The sequence below is a fragment of the Cherax quadricarinatus genome, chromosome 59 (assembly GCF_038502225.1).
Source record: "Cherax quadricarinatus isolate ZL_2023a chromosome 59, ASM3850222v1, whole genome shotgun sequence".
Classification (NCBI taxonomy): Eukaryota; Metazoa; Arthropoda; class Malacostraca; order Decapoda; family Parastacidae; genus Cherax; species Cherax quadricarinatus.
Genome location: NC_091350.1, coordinates 14599101 through 14618827, shown reverse-complemented (window position 1 = coordinate 14618827; position 19727 = coordinate 14599101). Strand labels below are relative to the sequence as shown.

At 40.6% G+C, this 19727-nt stretch overlaps 1 protein-coding gene across 3 annotated transcripts in view; it reads right to left on the bottom strand.

Moving 5' to 3' along the window:
* Positions 1-19727, bottom strand: part of LOC128698732 (uncharacterized aarF domain-containing protein kinase 2-like) — a 203902-nt gene that overhangs the window by 16436 nt on the left and 167739 nt on the right. For all 3 annotated transcript variants that reach the window (XM_070097763.1, XM_070097762.1, XM_070097761.1), the window contains one exon: positions 5575-5700. In XM_070097763.1, coding sequence (XP_069953864.1) covers positions 5575-5700 — 126 coding nt within the window. The remainder of the gene's footprint in view (positions 1-5574; positions 5701-19727) is intronic.

Below are 19727 nucleotides of genomic sequence, written 5' to 3'. Positions count from 1 at the left end.
CATAAGGAATATTGTGAAGTAGATTAGTCCATTTCAGACCCCCAAACATACACGTACAAACGCACTTACATAAATACACTTACATAATTGGTCGCATATGGAGGTGATCGTTAAGCGGGGGTCCACTGTATTACCCTGTTCACACTTCAACAGATCGTCAGGTCCCAAATACCATTCGTGTCCATTCACTCTTATTGAACACGCTCACGCACGCTTGCTGGAAGTCCAAGCCCCTTGCTCACAAAACCTCCCTTACCCCTTCCTTCCAACCTTTTTGAGGACAACCCCTACCCCGCCTTCCTTCCCCTACAGATTTAAACGCTTTCCATGTCATTCTACTTTGATCCATTCTCTCTAAATGACCAAACCATCTCAACAACCCCTCTTCAGCCCTCTGACTAATACTTTTATTAACTCCACACCTCCTCCTAATTTCCACACTCCGAATTTTCTGCATAATATTTACACCACACACTGCCCTTAGACAGGACATCTCCAATGCCTCCAAACACCTCTTCACTGCTGCATTCACAACCCAAGCTTCACACCCATATAAGAGTGTTGGTACTACTATACCCTCATACATTCCCTTCTTTGCCTCCATAGATAACGTTTTTTTTTTCTCCACATATACCTCAACGCACCACTCACTTTTTTTCCCTCATCAATTCTATGATTAACCTCATCCTTCATAAATCCATCTGCTGACATGTCAACTCCCAAGTATCTGAAAACATTCACTTCTTCCATACTTCTCCTCCCCAATTTGATATTCAGTTTTTCTTTATCTAAATCATTTGATACCCTCATCACCTTACTCTTTTCTATGTTTACTTTCAACTTTCTACCTTTACACACACTCCCAAACTCGTCCACTAACCTTTGCAACTTTTCTTTAGAATCTCCAATAAGTACAGTATCATCAGCAAAAAGTAACTGTCAATTCCCATTTCGTATTTGATGCCCCATAATTTAATCCCACCCCTCTCCCCAACACCCTAGCATTTACTTCTTTCACAACCCCATCTATAAATATATTAAACAGCCATAGTGACATTACACATCCCTGTCTAAGACCTGCTTTTACCGGGCAGTAGTCTCCCTCTCTTCTACACACCCTAACCTGAGCCTCACTATCCTCATAAACTCTTTACAGCAATTAGTAACTTACTACCTATTCCATATACTTGCAACATCTGCCACATTGCTCCCCTATCCACTCTATCATATGCCTTTTCTAAATCCATAAATGCAATTAAAACTTCCCTACCTTTATCTAAATACTGTTCACATATATGCTTCAAGGTAAACACTTGATCTACACATCCCCTATCCACTCTAAAACCTCCCTGCTTATCCGCAATCCTACATTCTGTCTTGCCTCTAATTCTTTCAATAATAACCCTACCGTACACTTTTCCTGGTATACTCAGTAAACTTATTTCTCTATTGTTTTTACAATCTCTTTTGTCCCAACACTATATCCCCCCCCCTGCTTTTAACATTTCTGTCATGATCCCATCAGTTCCAGCTGCTTTACCCCCTTTCATTCTACGTAATGCCTCATGCACCTCCCCCACACTCACATCCTGCTCTCCTTCACTCCTAGAAGATGGTATACCTCCCTAGCCAGTGCATGAAATTACCACCTCCCTTTCTTCGTTGACATTTAAAAGTTCCTCAAAATATTCCCACCATCTACCCAATACCTCCATCTCCCCAACTACTAACTTCCCTGCTTTGCTTTTAACTGACAAATCCATTCGTTCCCTAGGCTTTTTTAACTTGTTTATCTCACTCCAAAAGTTTTTCTTATTTTCATCAAAATTTCTTGACAGTGCCTCTCCCACTCTATCATCTGCTCTCCTTTTACACTCACCACTCTCTTCACCTTTGTTTTAATCTCCATATACTCTGCTCTTTTTATAACACTTCTTTGTAAAAACCTCTCATAAGCTACCTTTTTCTCTTTTATTACACCCTTTATTTCATCATTCAACCAATCACTCCTCTTTCCTCCTGTACCCACCCTCCTATAGCCAAAAAACATTCAATATTGCATTTTTAAAACTATTACAACCCTCTTCAAACCCCCACTACTCATACTTGCACTAGCCCACCTTTCTGCCAATAGGTGCTTATATCTCACCCGAACTTCCTCCTCCCTTAGTTTATATACTTTCACCTCTCTCTTACTTGTTGTTGCCATTTTCCTTTTGTCTCATCTACCTCTTACTCTAACTGTAGCTACAACTAAATAATGATCTGATATATCAGTTGCCCTTCTACAAACATGTGCATCCTGAAGCCTGCCCATCAATCTTTTATCCACCAACATTATGTGCTATATTATACCCTGTATATTTATTTATCCTCTTCTTCATAAAATATGTATTACTTATTACCAAACCTCTTTCTACACATAGCTCAATTAAAGGCTCCCCATTTTCATTTACCTCTGGCATCCCAAATTTACCTACTACTCCTTCCACAACATTTTTACCCACTTTAGCATTGAAATCCCCAACCACAAGTACTCTCACACTTGGTTCAAAACTCTCCACACACTCACTCAACAATTCTCAAAACCTCTCTCTCTCCTCTACACTTCTCTCTTCTCCAGGTGCATATACACTTACTATAACCCACTTTTCACATCCAACCTTTATTTTACTCCACATAATCCTTGAATTAATACATTTATATTTCCTCTTTTCCTGCCATAGCTTATCCTTCAACATTATTGCTACTCCTTCTTTAGTTCTAACCCTATTTGAAGCCCCTGACCTAATCTCATTTACTTCTCTCCACTGAAACTATCCCACCCCTTTCAGCTTTGTTTCACTTAAAGCCAGGACATCCAGCTTCTCCTCATTCATAGCATCCACAATCATCTCTTTCCTATCATTCGCACAACATCTACGCACATTCAGATACCTCACTTTAACAATTGTCTTCTTCTTTTTAGTAATCTGTACAGAAAAAGGGGTTACTAGCCCACTGTTCCCAGCATTTTAGTTGACTTTTATAACACGCATGACTTATGGAGGAAAGATTCTTATTCCACTTCCCCATGGATATAAAAGGAAAAGTAATAAGAACAAGAACTATTAAGATAAAATCAAAGAAAACTCAGATGAGTGTGTATAAATAAACGTGTACATGTATGTGTAGTGTGACCTAAGTGTAAGTAGAAGTAGCAAGACGTACCTGTAATCTTGCATATTTATGAGACAGACAAAAAGACACCAGCAATCCTACCATCATGTAAAACAATTACAGGCTCTCGTTTTACACTCACTTGACAGGACGGTAGTACCTCCCTGGGTGGTTAGATAATATTAATAATATAATAATGAAATACTGGAAAAATATTGCAAGAAGCCAAACTAATTATTTAGTACACGAACAGCCTGTTTTATGGCTTAGGCTCCCAGCATATTCAAAAGTTTTTGGAATTAACATCGTGTTTGTGTAAACAAAGTCACATTTACGAAGAGATTCAGGGGAAACCAGTTAGCCAGGCTAGAGTTCTGGGGGTGGAAAAATGTTGTTCCTGCACTCCGACAGATGAGAAAGAATGTTGCAGTTTGGAGGGTTACTGGTCATTTGAACTGTAATATCCATGCACTTCAATAAAAGCAACTAGAAAATGAGTGAGGGTGAACTTATTTTCTCATTTGAGTCACCTGCCTTGGAGGGAAATAAAATGTTTAAAAAAATTAGATAATGTCATGTGCATTTAAATTTCAAGAAATGAGTATTGTAATCAATACTGTACTCTGTATACTATATAATACTTTATGCATATACACCTACCATCCGACTTACGACCAAGCTTGGTTCCGACCAACCGGTCGTAAGTCGAAATGGACGTAAGTCGAAACTTTGAAAATTGCTGACATATTGGGTAGGGCATAATGTCAAAACTTTCCTATATAAACTAACTACATAATACTGTAATGTAATGTATAATCATTATTTCATTCTTTTTACCATAATTTACTTCTATTGTTGTATTTTAATTATTTATGTACTTATATAATGTATACATGTTAGTGATATGTATTGTAAATTTTACATCGCATACAATATCATATGTTACTATTATCTTTATGTATTGTCGACACAGTGGAATGGGAGAATACCACTGGTAGTGTCATCCTGCTGGTATGTTGTATAACCTATACCCTAAGTAAAGAGAAACAACTCTGGAACATGTGTAATACGTATCTGGCTGGCTGGCTGGCTGGCCGGCCGACCGAATGTGGCTCTCTTTGTATCTCTCTCTCTCTCTCTCTCTCTCACTGGTACACGTAAGTCAAGTTATCATACATATTATAAATTACCTAGGATAACCCAAAAAATCCAGACAAAGTGCTATACAGTGGATCTGTCCTCCAGTGCCCTAAATTAATAATAATATTAATAATCATTATTATTACAATAATACATATGTACTAATATTATTATTATTATTATTAAGCTATAATATAATAATAGTGTCCACTCATTACTTACCTTAAAATATCTGTAGTTTTAATGTAGAGTGAGAGGTGAGTAAACAAGATTAAATGAATAAATGAGAGAGAGAATGAGAATGTAGAATGTTCACGAGTTATGTAAACAAACGTTGTTGTTGTTACCAGCCCGGACAGGAACGGTTCCTGTTCACTGTCAAGCCGACCAGAAAAACATCTCATATTTGTTAATTTACATGTTATGTAGCATGTTTATTATATAATTTTGAAAAAAAAAATCATAGATGGATTAAGCAAAATGTCTATATTAACGTTTTATACACATTTAATGCGCCTCAGTGATTATTATTGTTATTATCATTATTAATATGGCATCTTCAAGACCAAGTACACTCTTAATGAGTGGCTCTGAGACAGACAAGCAAAGACAGACACACAGAAAGACAGACACACAGGTAGACACAGACAGACACAGGTAGACATAAAGACAGAAACAGGTAGACAGAAAGACACACAGGTAGACAGAAAGACAGACACACAGGTAGATAGAAAGACAGACACACAGGTAGACACAAAGACACACAGGTAGACAGAAAGACAGACACACAAGTAGACAGAAAGACAGACACATAGGTAGACAGAAAGACAGACACACTAGTAGACAGACACACAGAGATACAGACAGATATACAGGCAGACAGATACAGACAGGTTTATGTGCAACAGTGAAAACAAATAGAGAGTTCGAGAGTAAGATTCAGACTTCATCTTAGGGGCCATGGTGAAATTTACTGCCCAGTTAGTACAGTTAATACAGTATGATGCTGCTGATAGGGCAGGGTTACTCAAACTGATGCTGCCTGCATGACACATTGCCCCCGCGAGTATTGCCAAATATTGTACAGTGGTGTGCATCAGCCGGCCCAGCCCAGCTGCCAGATGCACGGTCGTAAGTTGAGTGGACGTATGTTGAGCAGGTCATAAGTCGGATGGTAGGTGTATTTTAGTAATGGGAAGAACTTAATATACTACACTTACATTTTGCTGATTTATGTACTAAGTGGTTGTGTCTACTTAAACACAAGGTACTAACCATTTTCAACAGTGCATCGACACCAATCTCAGCCAATCGTTTTTTCAGCTCTTCTGAAGTTTCTGTTTCAGTAGACCGTATAATGTCAATCATTGGCTGCCCATCCTCATATGTCTCCACTAACACCTGCAAAAAATAAATTTTTTGCTAATCTATCATACAAGATTAATCTTGCTAACATTTAAATTTGTAATATAAAATCATAACCCTCAAATGTCGGCCTCTCACCAGTATAACAAGGGTGGGAATGGCAAAAGAAATAAAACAATACAGAGACAGCAATTACATTGCCTGTCAACTTTAACAAATAGGTTCATATAAATGTGTATTATAACAGAAATACAAGGAATCCCAAATCATTACTTAACCCTTAACTGTCCAAACATAGATCTACGTTCACTCATCCAACGCTCCGAATATTTTGAAAAAAAAAAAAAAAAAAAACTTTTATTTTTAAATGAAGAGGGCATTATTCTACACGTTATAAGATAAATTTTTTTTTAGAATCAACACTTGCCGAGGTATAAGCTCACGAAGCTGGGACTGGATGCTCACCTGACAGCAACATCGAGTCCTGCCACTTGCAGAAGTGTTCCCAATACAGTGGACCCCCGCATACCGTTGGCATCACATAATGATTAATCCGCATACCGCTTGCTTTAATCGCAAAAATTTTGTCTCGCATACCGCTTAAAAACCCACTCACCGATTTTCGTCCGAGACGCGTCCAATGTGCGCCCTCAGCCAGCCTCACATGTGCCGCCAGTGGCATTGTTTACCAGCCAGCCTCCGCGGTAACATCCAAGCATACAATCGGAATATTTCGTATTATTACAGTGTTTTCGGTGCTTTTTCTGGAAAATAAGTGACCATGGGCCCCAAGAAAGCTTCTAGTGCCAACCCTACAGCAATAAGGGTGATAATTACAATAGAGATGAAGAAAAAGATCATTGATAAGTATGAAAGTGGAGTGCGTGTCTCCGAGCTGGCCAGGTTGTATAATAAACCCCAATCAACCATCGCTACTATTGGTGGTACAGCTGCTGCTGCTGCTGCTGCACTGTCAGCTGCTGCTGCTGCTGTAGCATCGTCTGCTGCTGCTGTAGCATCGTCTGCTGCTGCTGCTGCTGTAGCATCGTCTGCTGCTGCTGTAACATCGTCTGTTGCTGCTGTAGCATCGTCTGCTGCTGCTGTAGCATCGTCTGCTGCTGCTGCTGCTGTAGCATCGTCTGCTGCTGCTGCTGCTGTAGCATCGTCTGCTGCTGCTGCTGCTGTAGCATCGTCTGCTGCTGCTGCTGCTGTAGCATCGTCTGCTGCTGCTGTAACATCGTCTGTTGCTGCTGTAGCATCGTCTGCTGCTGCTGTAGCATCGTCTGCTGCTGCTGTAGCATCGTCTGCTGCTGCTGTAACATCGTCTGTTGCTGCTGTACCACCGTCAGCTGCTGCTGCTGCTGTAGCACCGTTGTTGGTGTGGCTTATTGAGAATACCAAGAAACAATTAACCCCAGAGGATTTGCCACCCAGGATAACCCAAAAAAGTCAGTGTCATCGAAGACTGTCTAACTTATTTCCATTGGGGTCCTTAATCTTGTCTCCCAGGATGCAACCAACACAAGTCGACTAACACCCAGGTGAACAGGGAAAAATGCCTGGAACTAGTGCTCATATTGGTGAATTTAAAGCCAGCAAAGGTTGGTTTGAGAGATTTAAGAATCGTAGTGGCATACACAGTGTGATAAGGCCTGTTCTGGAAGAAAATGCCAAACAGGACCTACAGTACTCAGGAGGAAAAGGCACTCCCAGGACACAGTGTCTCATCAGTCATTGCTGCATCTTCAATAAAGGTAAGTGTCATTTATTCTTCATTTAGTAGACTAGTACATGCACAATATATACTGTGCATGTACTACTCTACTATTGTGCATGTATCCTTCTCTATGTGTGTAGGAAAATGTATATTTCATGTGGTAAAAATTTTTTTTTCATACTTTTGGGTGTCTTGCACGGATTAATTTGATTTCCATTATTTCTTATGGGGAAAATTCATTCGCATACCGATTATTTCGCATAACAATGAGCCCTCTTGCACGGATTAAAATCGTTATGCGGGAGTCCACTGTATACCTTTTTTTCCTCGTTTTTATTTTAATTTATATAATTTTTATGTTCTGATAATTACAATTTATAGTAGTTCTTGTGATTTCATACCCAATCTTTGTTCTGACACTAATATTAGGTACTGAATAGTACTCAAATTGTCACAAACACACAGACAGGTGAACATTTTCACCTGCCTTGGTCATTTACTATTGTCTAGAAACATATACAAAGTATTTATAGGTCTCAGCAATGTTTTAGACATGCTGGAGTATATATGAAACTCCTTGAAGCATGGTGTTCAGACGAATGTCACTAAACTGCTAACACTGCAGCAGTGGAGTGACACTTGAACTTGCACTGCTCCAGGGAACCCTGGCTTTATTGGTTTTCACTGTTACACACAAACATGTATGTCTGTCTGTCTATCTATCTATCTGTCTAACTCTGCTTATTTGTCTTTCTGTCTGCCTGTTTGTGTCTGTCTTTCCATCTGCTTGTCTCTCTATCTCAGAGAGTGGCTCAAAAAACAACAGGTATTACACACAATGCAGAGTAGTCATATCTGATTTCTGATCAGCTTATTATGCCTTATATCTACAAGCACTGTATAGCACTGCCTGGAATTTTTGGGTTATCCTAGGTAATCTACACTATAATAACTGTACAGTGGACCCTCGGTTATCGGCCATAATTCGTTCGAGGTCGGCCGAAAACCGAAGTGGTCGAAAACCGAAATAATATTTCCCATAGGAATTAATGTAAATACAATTAATCCATTCCAGACAAAAATATTCACAAAAAGAAAAAAAATTTTTTAACAATTATATATATATATTACATACCTTTATTGAAGGCTAATGCTGGCTTCTGGAAGACAGGGAGGAGGAAAGAGGGAGAAGTTAGTGTTTGGAAGGGTAATCCCCCTCCATAAAGATTTTAGGTAGCAAAGTCTTCTCTGGGGTTATTTCTTTTCTTTGTCTTTTAATGCCACTAGGACCAGCTTGAGAGTCACTGGACCCCTGTCTCACAAAATAACTGTCCAGAATGCTCTGTTTCTAGCAGGGTTTTGTCACTAAACATGTTGCATATATGGCTTGTTTCAGCTTTGTCAGGGTGGTACTTCTCAACAAAACTTTGCACATCATTCCACTTTGCACAAATGTTCTTAATCAATGAAGAAGGCACCTCCTTCACTCCCTCTTCCTCCTCCTCCTCTGAAGCAAGTTCCTCAGCTGCAGTCTGTTGCTGTTCAAGTTGAAGCTCTTGCAGCTCTTCAGTGGTTAGCTCTTCCCTGTGGTCCTCCACCAACTTTTCCACATCCTCGCCACTCACTTCCAACCCCAGGGACTTCCCCAGTGCCACAATAGAGTCCACAGGGTCAGCAAGGTCAGGGTCAGCCTCAAACTCTTCAAAATCCCTCTGTTAGACACAATCTGGCCACAGTTTTCTCCAAGCAGAGTTCCAAATCCTGGAAGTCACTCTCTCCCAAGCCTTACCTACAAGGCTTATGCAATGGAGGATAGTGAAGCGATTCCTCCAGAACTCTCCTAAGGTCAACTCAGTGTCTGAGGTCACTTCAAAGCACTTTTGAAACACTGCTTTTGTGTAGAGTTTTTAGAAGTTAGAAATGACCTGCTGGTCCATGGGCTAGAGGAGAGGAGTGGTGTTGGGAGGCAGAAATTCACTTTTATAAAACTGAAGTCCTGAAACACTTGGTTTTCCAAGTCTGGAGGATGTGCAGGAGCATTGTCCAGTAACAGGAGGCACTTGAGTGGCAATTTCTTTTCCAGGAGGTATTTTTTCACACTTGGGCCAAACACATTATTAACCCACTCTTTGAAAATTTGCCTTGTGACCCATGCCTTATGATTAGCTTTCCACATCACACACAATCTATTCTTCATGACATTGTCTTTCTTAAACACTCTGGGATTTTCTGAGTGATACACAAGTAAAGGCTTCACTTTGAAATCCCCACTAGCATTACACACAACAAAAGAGTAAGCCTGTCTTTCATAGGCTTGTGTCCTGGCAGTGCCTTTTCCTCCTGAGTAATGTAGGTCCTGTTTGGAATTTTCTTCCAAAACAGGCCTGTTTCATCACAACTGAACACTTGTTTGTTGGAGTTTGAATCCTTCAGCCTCTATCTACCCCTGGAATTCCTGCAAGAATTTTTCAGCCGCACATTTGTCAGAACTTGCAGCCTCACCATGCCTTACAACACTGTGTATGCCACTATGCTTTTTAAATCTATCAAACCATCCTTTGCTGGCCCTACATTCACAAACTGCAGCACTTGTTCCAGGCATTTTCTTTGCAAGATCCTCATGCAACTGCCTTGCTTTCTCACAAATAATCAACTCCACAACACTGTCTCCCACTAATTCTTTTTCCTTAATCCACAATAATAATATCTTTTCCATTTCTTCCATTATTGTTGGCCTTTGTTTAGTTAGAAAAGTTACTCCTTTTGCAACATTAGTATCTTTGATTTGTTCTTTCTTTACCAGGATGGATGTAACTGTTGATTTATTCTTGCTGTACATCCTGGCAAATTCCACCACCCTCATACCACTCTCAAATTTTTCTGTCACTTCACTCTTAAATTCCATGGTGTTTCTCACTTTCTTTACCACAGGAACTTTCTTTGGAGCCATGGTTACTTATTTCACAGTTGCACTGCATAAACAACACAAACTACAATGGGAAATAAGCAAAATGTTTGGATGTATGAGCAGAAGTTTCCTCAGCCACCGAGAGACACAGCCAAACTGACATGGCCTCAGCCGAATGGCTGATCACCGAATTAATGGCTGATAACCAGGTGCCGAAAACCCGGCCAATCACCGAGTTGGCGGATAACAGAACCGGCCAATAACCAGGGGTCCACTGTACTTATGTGTACCTGTGAGAGAGACAGAGACAGACAGAGAGATATAGACAGAGATATAGACAGATATAGAGACATAGACAGATATAGACAGAGATATAAACAGACACAGATAGGCAGACAGATACACACAGAGAGACAGCCAAAGCCAGCCAGCCAGCTGGCCAGCCTGCCAAATACATATTACACGCATTCCAGAATCATTTCTCTTTACTTAGGGCATAGGTTATAGGACATTCTGGTAGGATGACACTACCAGTAGTATAAAAAATGAAAGGATGTTGCACAAATGTTGCACATTGATTATTATCAAGGTTTTTTTATATTTCCTCGACCACTTGTGGCCACATTCATCTCAAAGCCACTAAACCGGGGTCAACATCACTTTCCTCTTAAAGTGGAATGTTAACCCTTTCAGGGTCTGTCCCATAGATCTATGGCTTTAAAGCCATGGTCCAAGCCATAGATCTATGCCAAAATTCTAGAGGCTTCAAATTTAAAGTGAGAAGGCTGGTAGGTCTACGTCTAAGAGAATGGGTCTGTGTGGTCAGTGTGCACAGTAAACAAAAAATTGGGGCACCTGCATTGCCCTCTCAGTATGCTTTGTTCATCATGCCTGGCAGCAAGGAAGCTCTCACTCCCTGGGGATTTCTGACTCTCCTCTTCCCAAGTTATAGTTCTAACAATGATGGAAGTGGATCTGAAGAGGAATTCTATGGTTCTGAACCATATGGTACATTGTACCATATGGTACAATGGTACCATGTGGTACAATGGTACTATATGTCACAATGGTACTATGTGGTATAATGACACCATATGATACTATGTGGTACAATGGTACCATATGGTACAATGGTACCATATGGTACAATGTACTATATGGTACATTGTACCATATGGTACAGGGTACAGGGACCCTAATGGAAATAAGTCTGACTTTTCTGGATTATCCTAGGTTCTCCACACATATGCTGTTATGTATGACATTCTATGTAAATGTATTTATGTATACTTGAATAAACTTACGATGCCACATGCACTCAACTAAGTTTATTCAGGTATACACAAATACAGTTGCAAAGATTATCATACATAGCAGCATATGTGTAAAGATCCTAGGATAACCCAAAAAAAAGTCAGGGTGGCTTATTTCAATTGAGATCCCTGTATCTGTACTATATGATACACTGTACCATATAGTACCCTGTACAATAGGGTACCCTGTACCATATGGTACCCTGTACCATAGGGTACCTTGTAACATATGGTCAGTAGGTGGTGGTGGTGCCACAAGCTTGCAGCATGCTGCACCAGCCCAGACTGGGACCCAAGCCGCTGATTCAATAGTTCCAAGAAAATGCGCTTCATCATCCACCAGTGGAAGGAGATGACTGTGGCTGAAATGTATTTGTTTTTTTGCAACAATAATGCTTATGCCTCATGTCTATAAGCATAATATAAAATCATACTGGTCCACAGATGAGTAAGACACCACTGTGCATGATACCATATTTCTGTTTCAAAGACTTTCACAGACTGTAGCAGTTCTCGGAACATGTCCAGTGACTGTACATATGTAAATACAGTGGTCCCTCGTTGTTCGTAATTAATCCGTTCCTGGAGCCGTTACTATAAACGAAATTTACGATTTACGAATCAATTTTCCCCATAAGAAATAATGTAAATACAATTAATCCGTTCCTGACACCCAGAAGTATTAAAACAAAAAATTTTTTAACATGAAATATGCATGTAGTACATAAACAATACAATGGGAAATGATGAATGAAACATTAACAGCATAACACTTACCTTTATTGGAGATTCTTCTTAATGTATGGGAGACTGGAGGAGGAGAGTAGATTGTTTATAGTTTGGAAGGGGAATCCCCTTCCATCAACACCTCAGGTACCTTATTGTGGCAATGTTTCGCTCTCCAGGAGCTTTATCAAGCCATTACAAACAATACATGGACACAGAGGGTATATAAAGGCTCAGAGTGAGGTGCAATATTATTGAGGTACCATATCGATGTTCACTAGTGGTAGTAGTAGTGGTAGTAGTAGTAGTAGTAGTAGTAGTAGTGACAAAAATAATACAATATGGTAGAGCAATTAATTCGTACATGAGTAGAAGGATATAAAAGCTATTACAGTGGATCCCCGGTTAACTATATTTTTTTTCACTCCAGAAGTATGTTCAGGTGCCAGTACTGACCGAATTTGTTTCCATAAGAAATATTGTGAAGTAGATTAGTCCATTTCAGACCCCCAAACATACACGTACAAACGCACTTACATAAATACACTTACATAATTGGTCACATTCGGAGGTAATCGTTATGCGGGGGTCCACTGTACTTGGGTAACATAAAAATAGGTTGGACAAATATAGACTGGAAAGAGGCAGGTAGTTTCAGTGTTCACTCTCTGTAATGTGCCTTGTGTAGCATAACAGGAGAGACTATGTGATGGCAGGGTTTACTGTTTTCAGGAGGATTCTTGCTAAGACTTCGGAGATGGTGAAGCTGCCGTTGTTTTGTTTAATTGTATTCGAAACAGCGATCAGTGCTGATTCAAGGCACTTGCGTCTGCGGAAATTAGTTTCTTTAATCACTAATTGGGCGTCTCTAAATTTCATGAGATGATTGGTGGAATTTCGGTGTTGTACACAGGCGTTGTTCAAGTTATCGTTCCTACATGCGTAAATGTGTTCACTGAGGCGGGTGTCGAGGGTTCTTCCTGTTTCACCTACGTAGATCTTGTCACAGCCTCCACAGGGTATAGTGTAAACTCCTGCATTGACTGGTTCGTGGTGCTTGGATTTTGTCCTGGTTAGATCCTTTTTTCATCAAAGACTGCAAGAAAAGAGCTCTTCAGATCATTAATTCTCCACCCATCAACACCACTCCCAACAAAGTTATAATTCTTCCCAACAGCCAGGTTGCACTAAACGTCTCAAAAGTACTTTCACATGCTAACACCAGAGTCGCCATCGCTTCTAGCACTTCAATAAAGGATCTAACCAGGACAAAATCAAAGCACCACGAACCAGTCAATGCAGGAGTTTACACTATACCCTGTGGAGGCTGTGACAAGATCTACGTAGGTGAAACAGCAAGAACCCTAGACACCCGCCTCAATGAACACATTTACGCATGTAGGAACGATAACTTGAATAACGCCTGTGTACAACACCGAAATTCCACCAATCATCTCATGAAATTCAGAGACGCCCAATTAGTGATTAAAGAAACTAATTTCCACAGACGCAAGTGCCTCGAATCAGCACTGATCGCTGTTTCGAATACAATTAAACAAAACAATGGCAGCTTCACCATCTCCGAAGTCTTAGCAAGAATCCTCCTGAAAACAGTAAACCCTGCCATCACATAGTCTCTCCTGTTATGCTACACAAGGCACATTACAGAGAGTGAACACTGAAACTACCTGCCTCTTTCCAGTCTATATTTGTCCAACCTAGTTTTATGTTACCCAAGTAATAGCTTTTATATCCTTCTACTCATGTACGAATTAATTGCTCTACCATATTGTATTATTTTTGTCACTACTACTACTACTACTACTACTACCACCACCACTAGTGAACATCGATATGGTACCTCACTAATATTGCACCTCACTCTGAGCCTTTATATACCCTCTGTGTCCATGTATTGTTTGTAATGGCTTGATAAAGCTCCTGGAGAGCGAAACGTTGCCACAATAAAATGTCACATTAGTTGCACTTGTGTCCTTTTACTTTACATATTGATGGTAATTCTACCAACTTTATTACAACCTCGGGTACCATTTGCTTTTCTGGGGTTGCTTCTCTTCTCTGTTTCTTAATGCCACTAGGACCACCTTGAGAGTCACTGGAGCCCTGTCTCACAAAATAACTGTGGAGAGAGCTCTGTTTCTGGCATCTCTTTAACACTTCCCTAAAATGGCCCAAGACTTTGTCACTGTACATGTTGCCAACTTGGCTTGCAACAACCTTGTTAGGGTGATGTTTCTCCATAAAGCTTTCCATCTTACCCCACATAGTAAAAATCTCTTTAATTTCTGAAGGCACCTTTTTCCATCTCTCTTCCTCCTCTTCTGCAGCAAGATTCTGAGCTGCGATGTGTTGCTCTTCCTGCTGAAGCTCTTGCAGCTCCTCAGTGGTGAGCTCTTCATTGTGGTCTTCCACCAATTCTTCCACATCCTCTAAACTCACATCCAACCCCATGGAACTCACCAGTGCCACAATTGATTTTACAACAGACATAGGCTCATTAGGGTCAGTCCCAAATTCTTCAAAATCCCTCTTGTCGACACAATCTGGCCACAATTTTCTCCAGGCAGAGTTCAAAGTCCTGGTAGTCACTCCCTCCCAAGCCATACCTATAAGGGTTATGCAGTGGAGGATGCTGAAGTGTTCTCTCCAAAATTCCCTTAGGGTCAAGTGAGTGTCTGTGGTCAGTCAAGCACCTGTGAAACATTGCTTTTGTGTAGAGTTTTTTAAAGTTTGCAATAACCTGCTGGTCCATGGGTTGGAGGAGAGGAGTGGTATTCGGGGGCAAGAACTTTACTGTGATGAACCCAAACTCCTCGAAAATTAGGTCATCCAAGTTTGGAGGATGAGCAGGTGCATTGTCCATTACTAGCACGCACTTGAGATCCAATTTCTTTTCCAGGAAATACTCCTTCACACTAGGGCCAAACACTTCATTGAACCACTCGACGAAAATTTCCCTCGTGACCCATGCCTTACTATTAGATTTCCAAAACACACACAATTTACTCTTCATAACATTGTTTTTCCTGAACACTCTGGGATTTTCAGAATGGTACACCAGTAATGGCTTCACTTTGAAACCCCACTAGCATTAGCACAGAACATTAGCGTCAGCCTGTCTTTCATAGGCTTGTGTCCTGGCATTGCCTTTTCCTCTTGTGTAATGAAGGTCCTCTTTGGCATTTTCTTCCAAAAGAGGCCTGTTTCATCACAATTGAACACTTGTTCAGGTTTCAGTCCTTCAGCCTCTATGTACTCCTGGAATTCATGCACATATTTTTCAGCCGCCTTGTGGTCCGAACTGGCAGCCTCACCATGCCTTACCACACTGTGTATGCCAGTACGGTTCTTAAATCTCTCAAACCAGCCTTTGCTGGCCTTAAATTCACTCACTTCACCACTATTTGCAGGCAATTTCTTTACCAAATCTTCATGCAACTGCCTAGCCTTTTCACAAATAAACGAAGTCATAAGAGTATCTCCTGCTAATTGTTTCTCATTTATCCACACCAATAATAACTTCTCAACCTCTTCCAGTACTGGTGATCTCATTTTTGTCAGCATAGTTACTCCCTTTGCAACAACAGCATCCTTTATTTCATTTTTCTTGGCCACTATGGAACATAAGGTTGTGTAGGGTTTCTTATACATCCTGGACAGTTCAGCCACACTTGTACCACTTTCATATTGTTCAATGATGGTTTTCTTAAATTCAATCGTATTTCTCACCTTCTTTACCACAGGCTTGGCACTAGGAGCTTTCTTTGGAGCCATGGTAGCTTATTTAGTACTTGCAAGCACTAAAATAAATGGAATATTATGAAATATTTTGCTGGAGCACGTGAGGGGACCTTCGCTCACTGGTAAACAATGCCAGACTGGCTGCCGCCCTGGCTCACGCCGTGGGTACGCGTCCCGGACGAACTACGACTCGCGAGTCAACCTATGAAAAGCGAGTCCATGTTTATACGAAAATACCTCTATGATTGGCGAATTTTACGATTGCCGGGAACTACGAAAAGCGGGGGACCACTGTACGTATATACTAATTGAACATTACTAATATACAACAATTTTGCATATTTTCTGTTGTAAACAATTAATGTAAACAAAATAACGATGAAAATATTAGTGCTGTTATTGTGTTGAATACAACGGTACCATATAGTACCGTATGGTACAATGGTACCATATGGTACAATGTACCATATAGTACAGGGTAGAGGGACCCTAATGGAAATATGGAAGTCACTCTGTCTGACTTTTTTGGGTTATCCTAGGTTCTCTACACATATGTTGTTATGTATGATAATTTATGTAATTGTATTTGTGTATAGTACTTGAATAAACTTATGACGCCACATGTGCTCAAATAAGTTTATTCAGGTATACACAAATACAGTTACATAGATTATCATACCTAGCAGTATATGTGTAAAGATCCTAGGATAACCCAAAAAAGTCAGAGTGACTTATTTCCATTGGGATCCTTGTATCTGTACCATATGGTGCCATAAGCATGCAGCATGCTGCACCAGCCCAATGCAACAATAATGCTTATGCCTCATGTCTATAAGCATTATACAAAATCATACTGGTCCACAGATGAGTAAGACACCATTGTACATGACACCTTCTTGCAATGACTTTCACAGACTGTAACAGTTCTAGGAACATGTCCAGTGACTGTACATTTTTTTTTTTCAACAAACCAGCCATATCCCACCTAGACAGGGTGGCCCAAAAAGAAAAACGAAAGTTTCTCTTTTTAAATTTAGTAATTTATACAGGAGAAGGGGTTACTAGCCCCTTGCTCCTGGCATTTTAGTTGCCTCTTACAACATGCATAGCTTACGGAGGAAGAATTCTGTTCCATTTCCCAGTAAAGGTGTGTGTGTGTGTGTGTGTGTGTGTGTGTGTGTGTGTGTGTGTGTGTGTGTGTGTGTGTGTGTGTGTGTGTGTGTGTGTGTGTGTGTGTACTCACCTAATTGTGGTTGCAGGGGTCGAGACTCAGCTCCCTGGCCTGTGTGTGTGTGTGTGCGTGTGGGTGTGTGTGTGGGTGTGTGTGTGCGTGTGTGCGTGTGTGGGCGTGTGTGGGTGTGTGTGCATGTGTGGGTGTGCGTGTGTGGGTGTGTGTGTGTGGGTGTGTGTGAGGGTGTGTGTGAGGGTGTGTGTGAGGGTGTGTGTGTGGGTGTGTGTGAGGGTGTGTGTACTCACCTATTTGTACTCACCTATTTGTGGTTGCAGGGGTCGAGTCACAGCTCCTGGCCCCGCCTCTTCGCTGATTGCTACTAGGTCCTCTCTCTCCCTGCCCCATGAGCTCTATCATACCTCGCCTTAAAACTATGTATGGTTCCTGCCTCTACCACATCACCTTCTAGGCTATTCCATGGCCTGACTACTCTATGACTGAAGAAATACTTCCTAACATCCCTTTGATTCATCTGAGTCTTCAACTTCCAATTGTGACCTCTTGTGTCTGTGTCCCATCTCTGGAACATCCCGTCTTTGTCCACCTCGTCTATTCCGCGCAGTATTTTATATGTCGTTATCATGTCTCCCCTGACCCTCCTGGCCTCCAGTGTCGTGCGTGTCCGTACATGTCCGCACATGTCCGTGCGTGCGCCCTGGTGTGTGTATGTGTGTGCGCGCGCGCTAGTGTGGGTGTATGAACCACTTAATATTTGTATTCATAACTCATTACAATTGTGACCAGGTGTGGACGTATCAGTGGTTCATTACTTTGTAATTTGTTCATGACTGTAACCATGTATAGGAGTGGAGCTGATTCATTACCTCTGTAACTTACCATGATTGTGACCAGATCTACCTGGAGTTCATTACCTTTGTAACTAGTTCAGCTATCATAACTTTGGGGTCCAGTCACTGGACCCATTATGTACCTTTGTAATCTTTTGACTACCGCCCACAGGATGGGTATGGGGTGCATAATAAAGATATTAAACTAAAGTGTGTGTGTGTGTGTGTGTGTATATGTGTGTGTGTGTATGTGTGTGTGTGTGTGTGTGTGTGTGTGTGTGTGTGTGTGTGTGTGTGTGTGTGTGTGTGTGTGTGTGTGTGTGTGTGTGTGTCTGTCTGTCTGTCTGGTGTGTGTGTGACTCAACAATCAATATTTGCACCAATAACTCATTACAGTTGTGACTGGGTGTGGAAGTGTGAATTGCTCATCACACTATAATTTGTTCATAATTGTAGCCATGTATAAACGTAAGTAACCATTCTACAGAATTCATTACCTTCGTAACTTGTGAGCTCATTACCTTTGTACCTAGTTCAGCTATCAAAACTTTGGGGGCCCAGTCCCTGGACCCATTACGTACCTCTGTAATCTGTAAATACATTTGTAACTTGACATGATTGTGACCAGACCTACCTGGAGTTCATTACCTTTGTAAATTGTGAGTTCATTACCTTTGTAAATTGTGAGTTCATTACCTCTGTAACTTGCTCAGCTATCAAAACTTTGGAGTCCAGTCCCTGGACCAATTATGTACCTCTGTAATCTTTTGACTACCGCCCACAGGATGGGTATGGGCTGCATAATAAACATATTAACCCTTTGAGGGTCGACAGGCCCTCTCCGAAACTCGTTCTCAGGGTCGGCCAAATTTAAAAAAAAAAAAAAATATTTTCTCTTATGAAAAGATAGAGAATCTTTTCCCGATCATAAAGACACCAAAAGTTTGAAATTTGATAGAAAACTTACGGAATTATGCTCTCGCAAAGTTAGCGGTCTCGGCGATGTTTACGCATCGGCGATTTTGCCCACTTTGAGCCCCATTTTAGGCCAATTTCACTGTACTAGTCGACAAAAAACATGAATATTTCGCTAGAACTCCATTTTTTCTATCGAATGGTGCAAGAAACCACCCATTTGTAAATTCAACTATCCAGTACAGTGGTCAGAATTTAGCAATTTTGCCAATTTCACACAAATTTCAAAAGATGCCAATTTCCGAATAGGGTCCAGAATAAACAAGAAAGACATTCCTGGCACTAAAATGACATTTCCTCTAGTCATTAGTCACGTCTCAAGGGCCCTCTTATATTCTTTTGCTTTCCACTTTGAATTTTTATTCTCACAAAAAATATAAGATTTACTGTTATGCAGACTACTGCATTAGTGTAAAAAATGGTATAAATATTATTGGTGCACTTGTAAAAGAATATTAGACTCACCAGTTGACGTGTATTGCACGCTTGGCACGATTTGTTTACTTTTGAAGTTTGGTAAAAATCGAACATTTCTGCTACTTTGAGCTCAATTTCAAGGCACCTTTCATTGTAAAACCAGTCAAAATCATCTCAATTTCTGTAATATGTCTTCCATTCTATAAAATGAGACCAAGAAAACTAG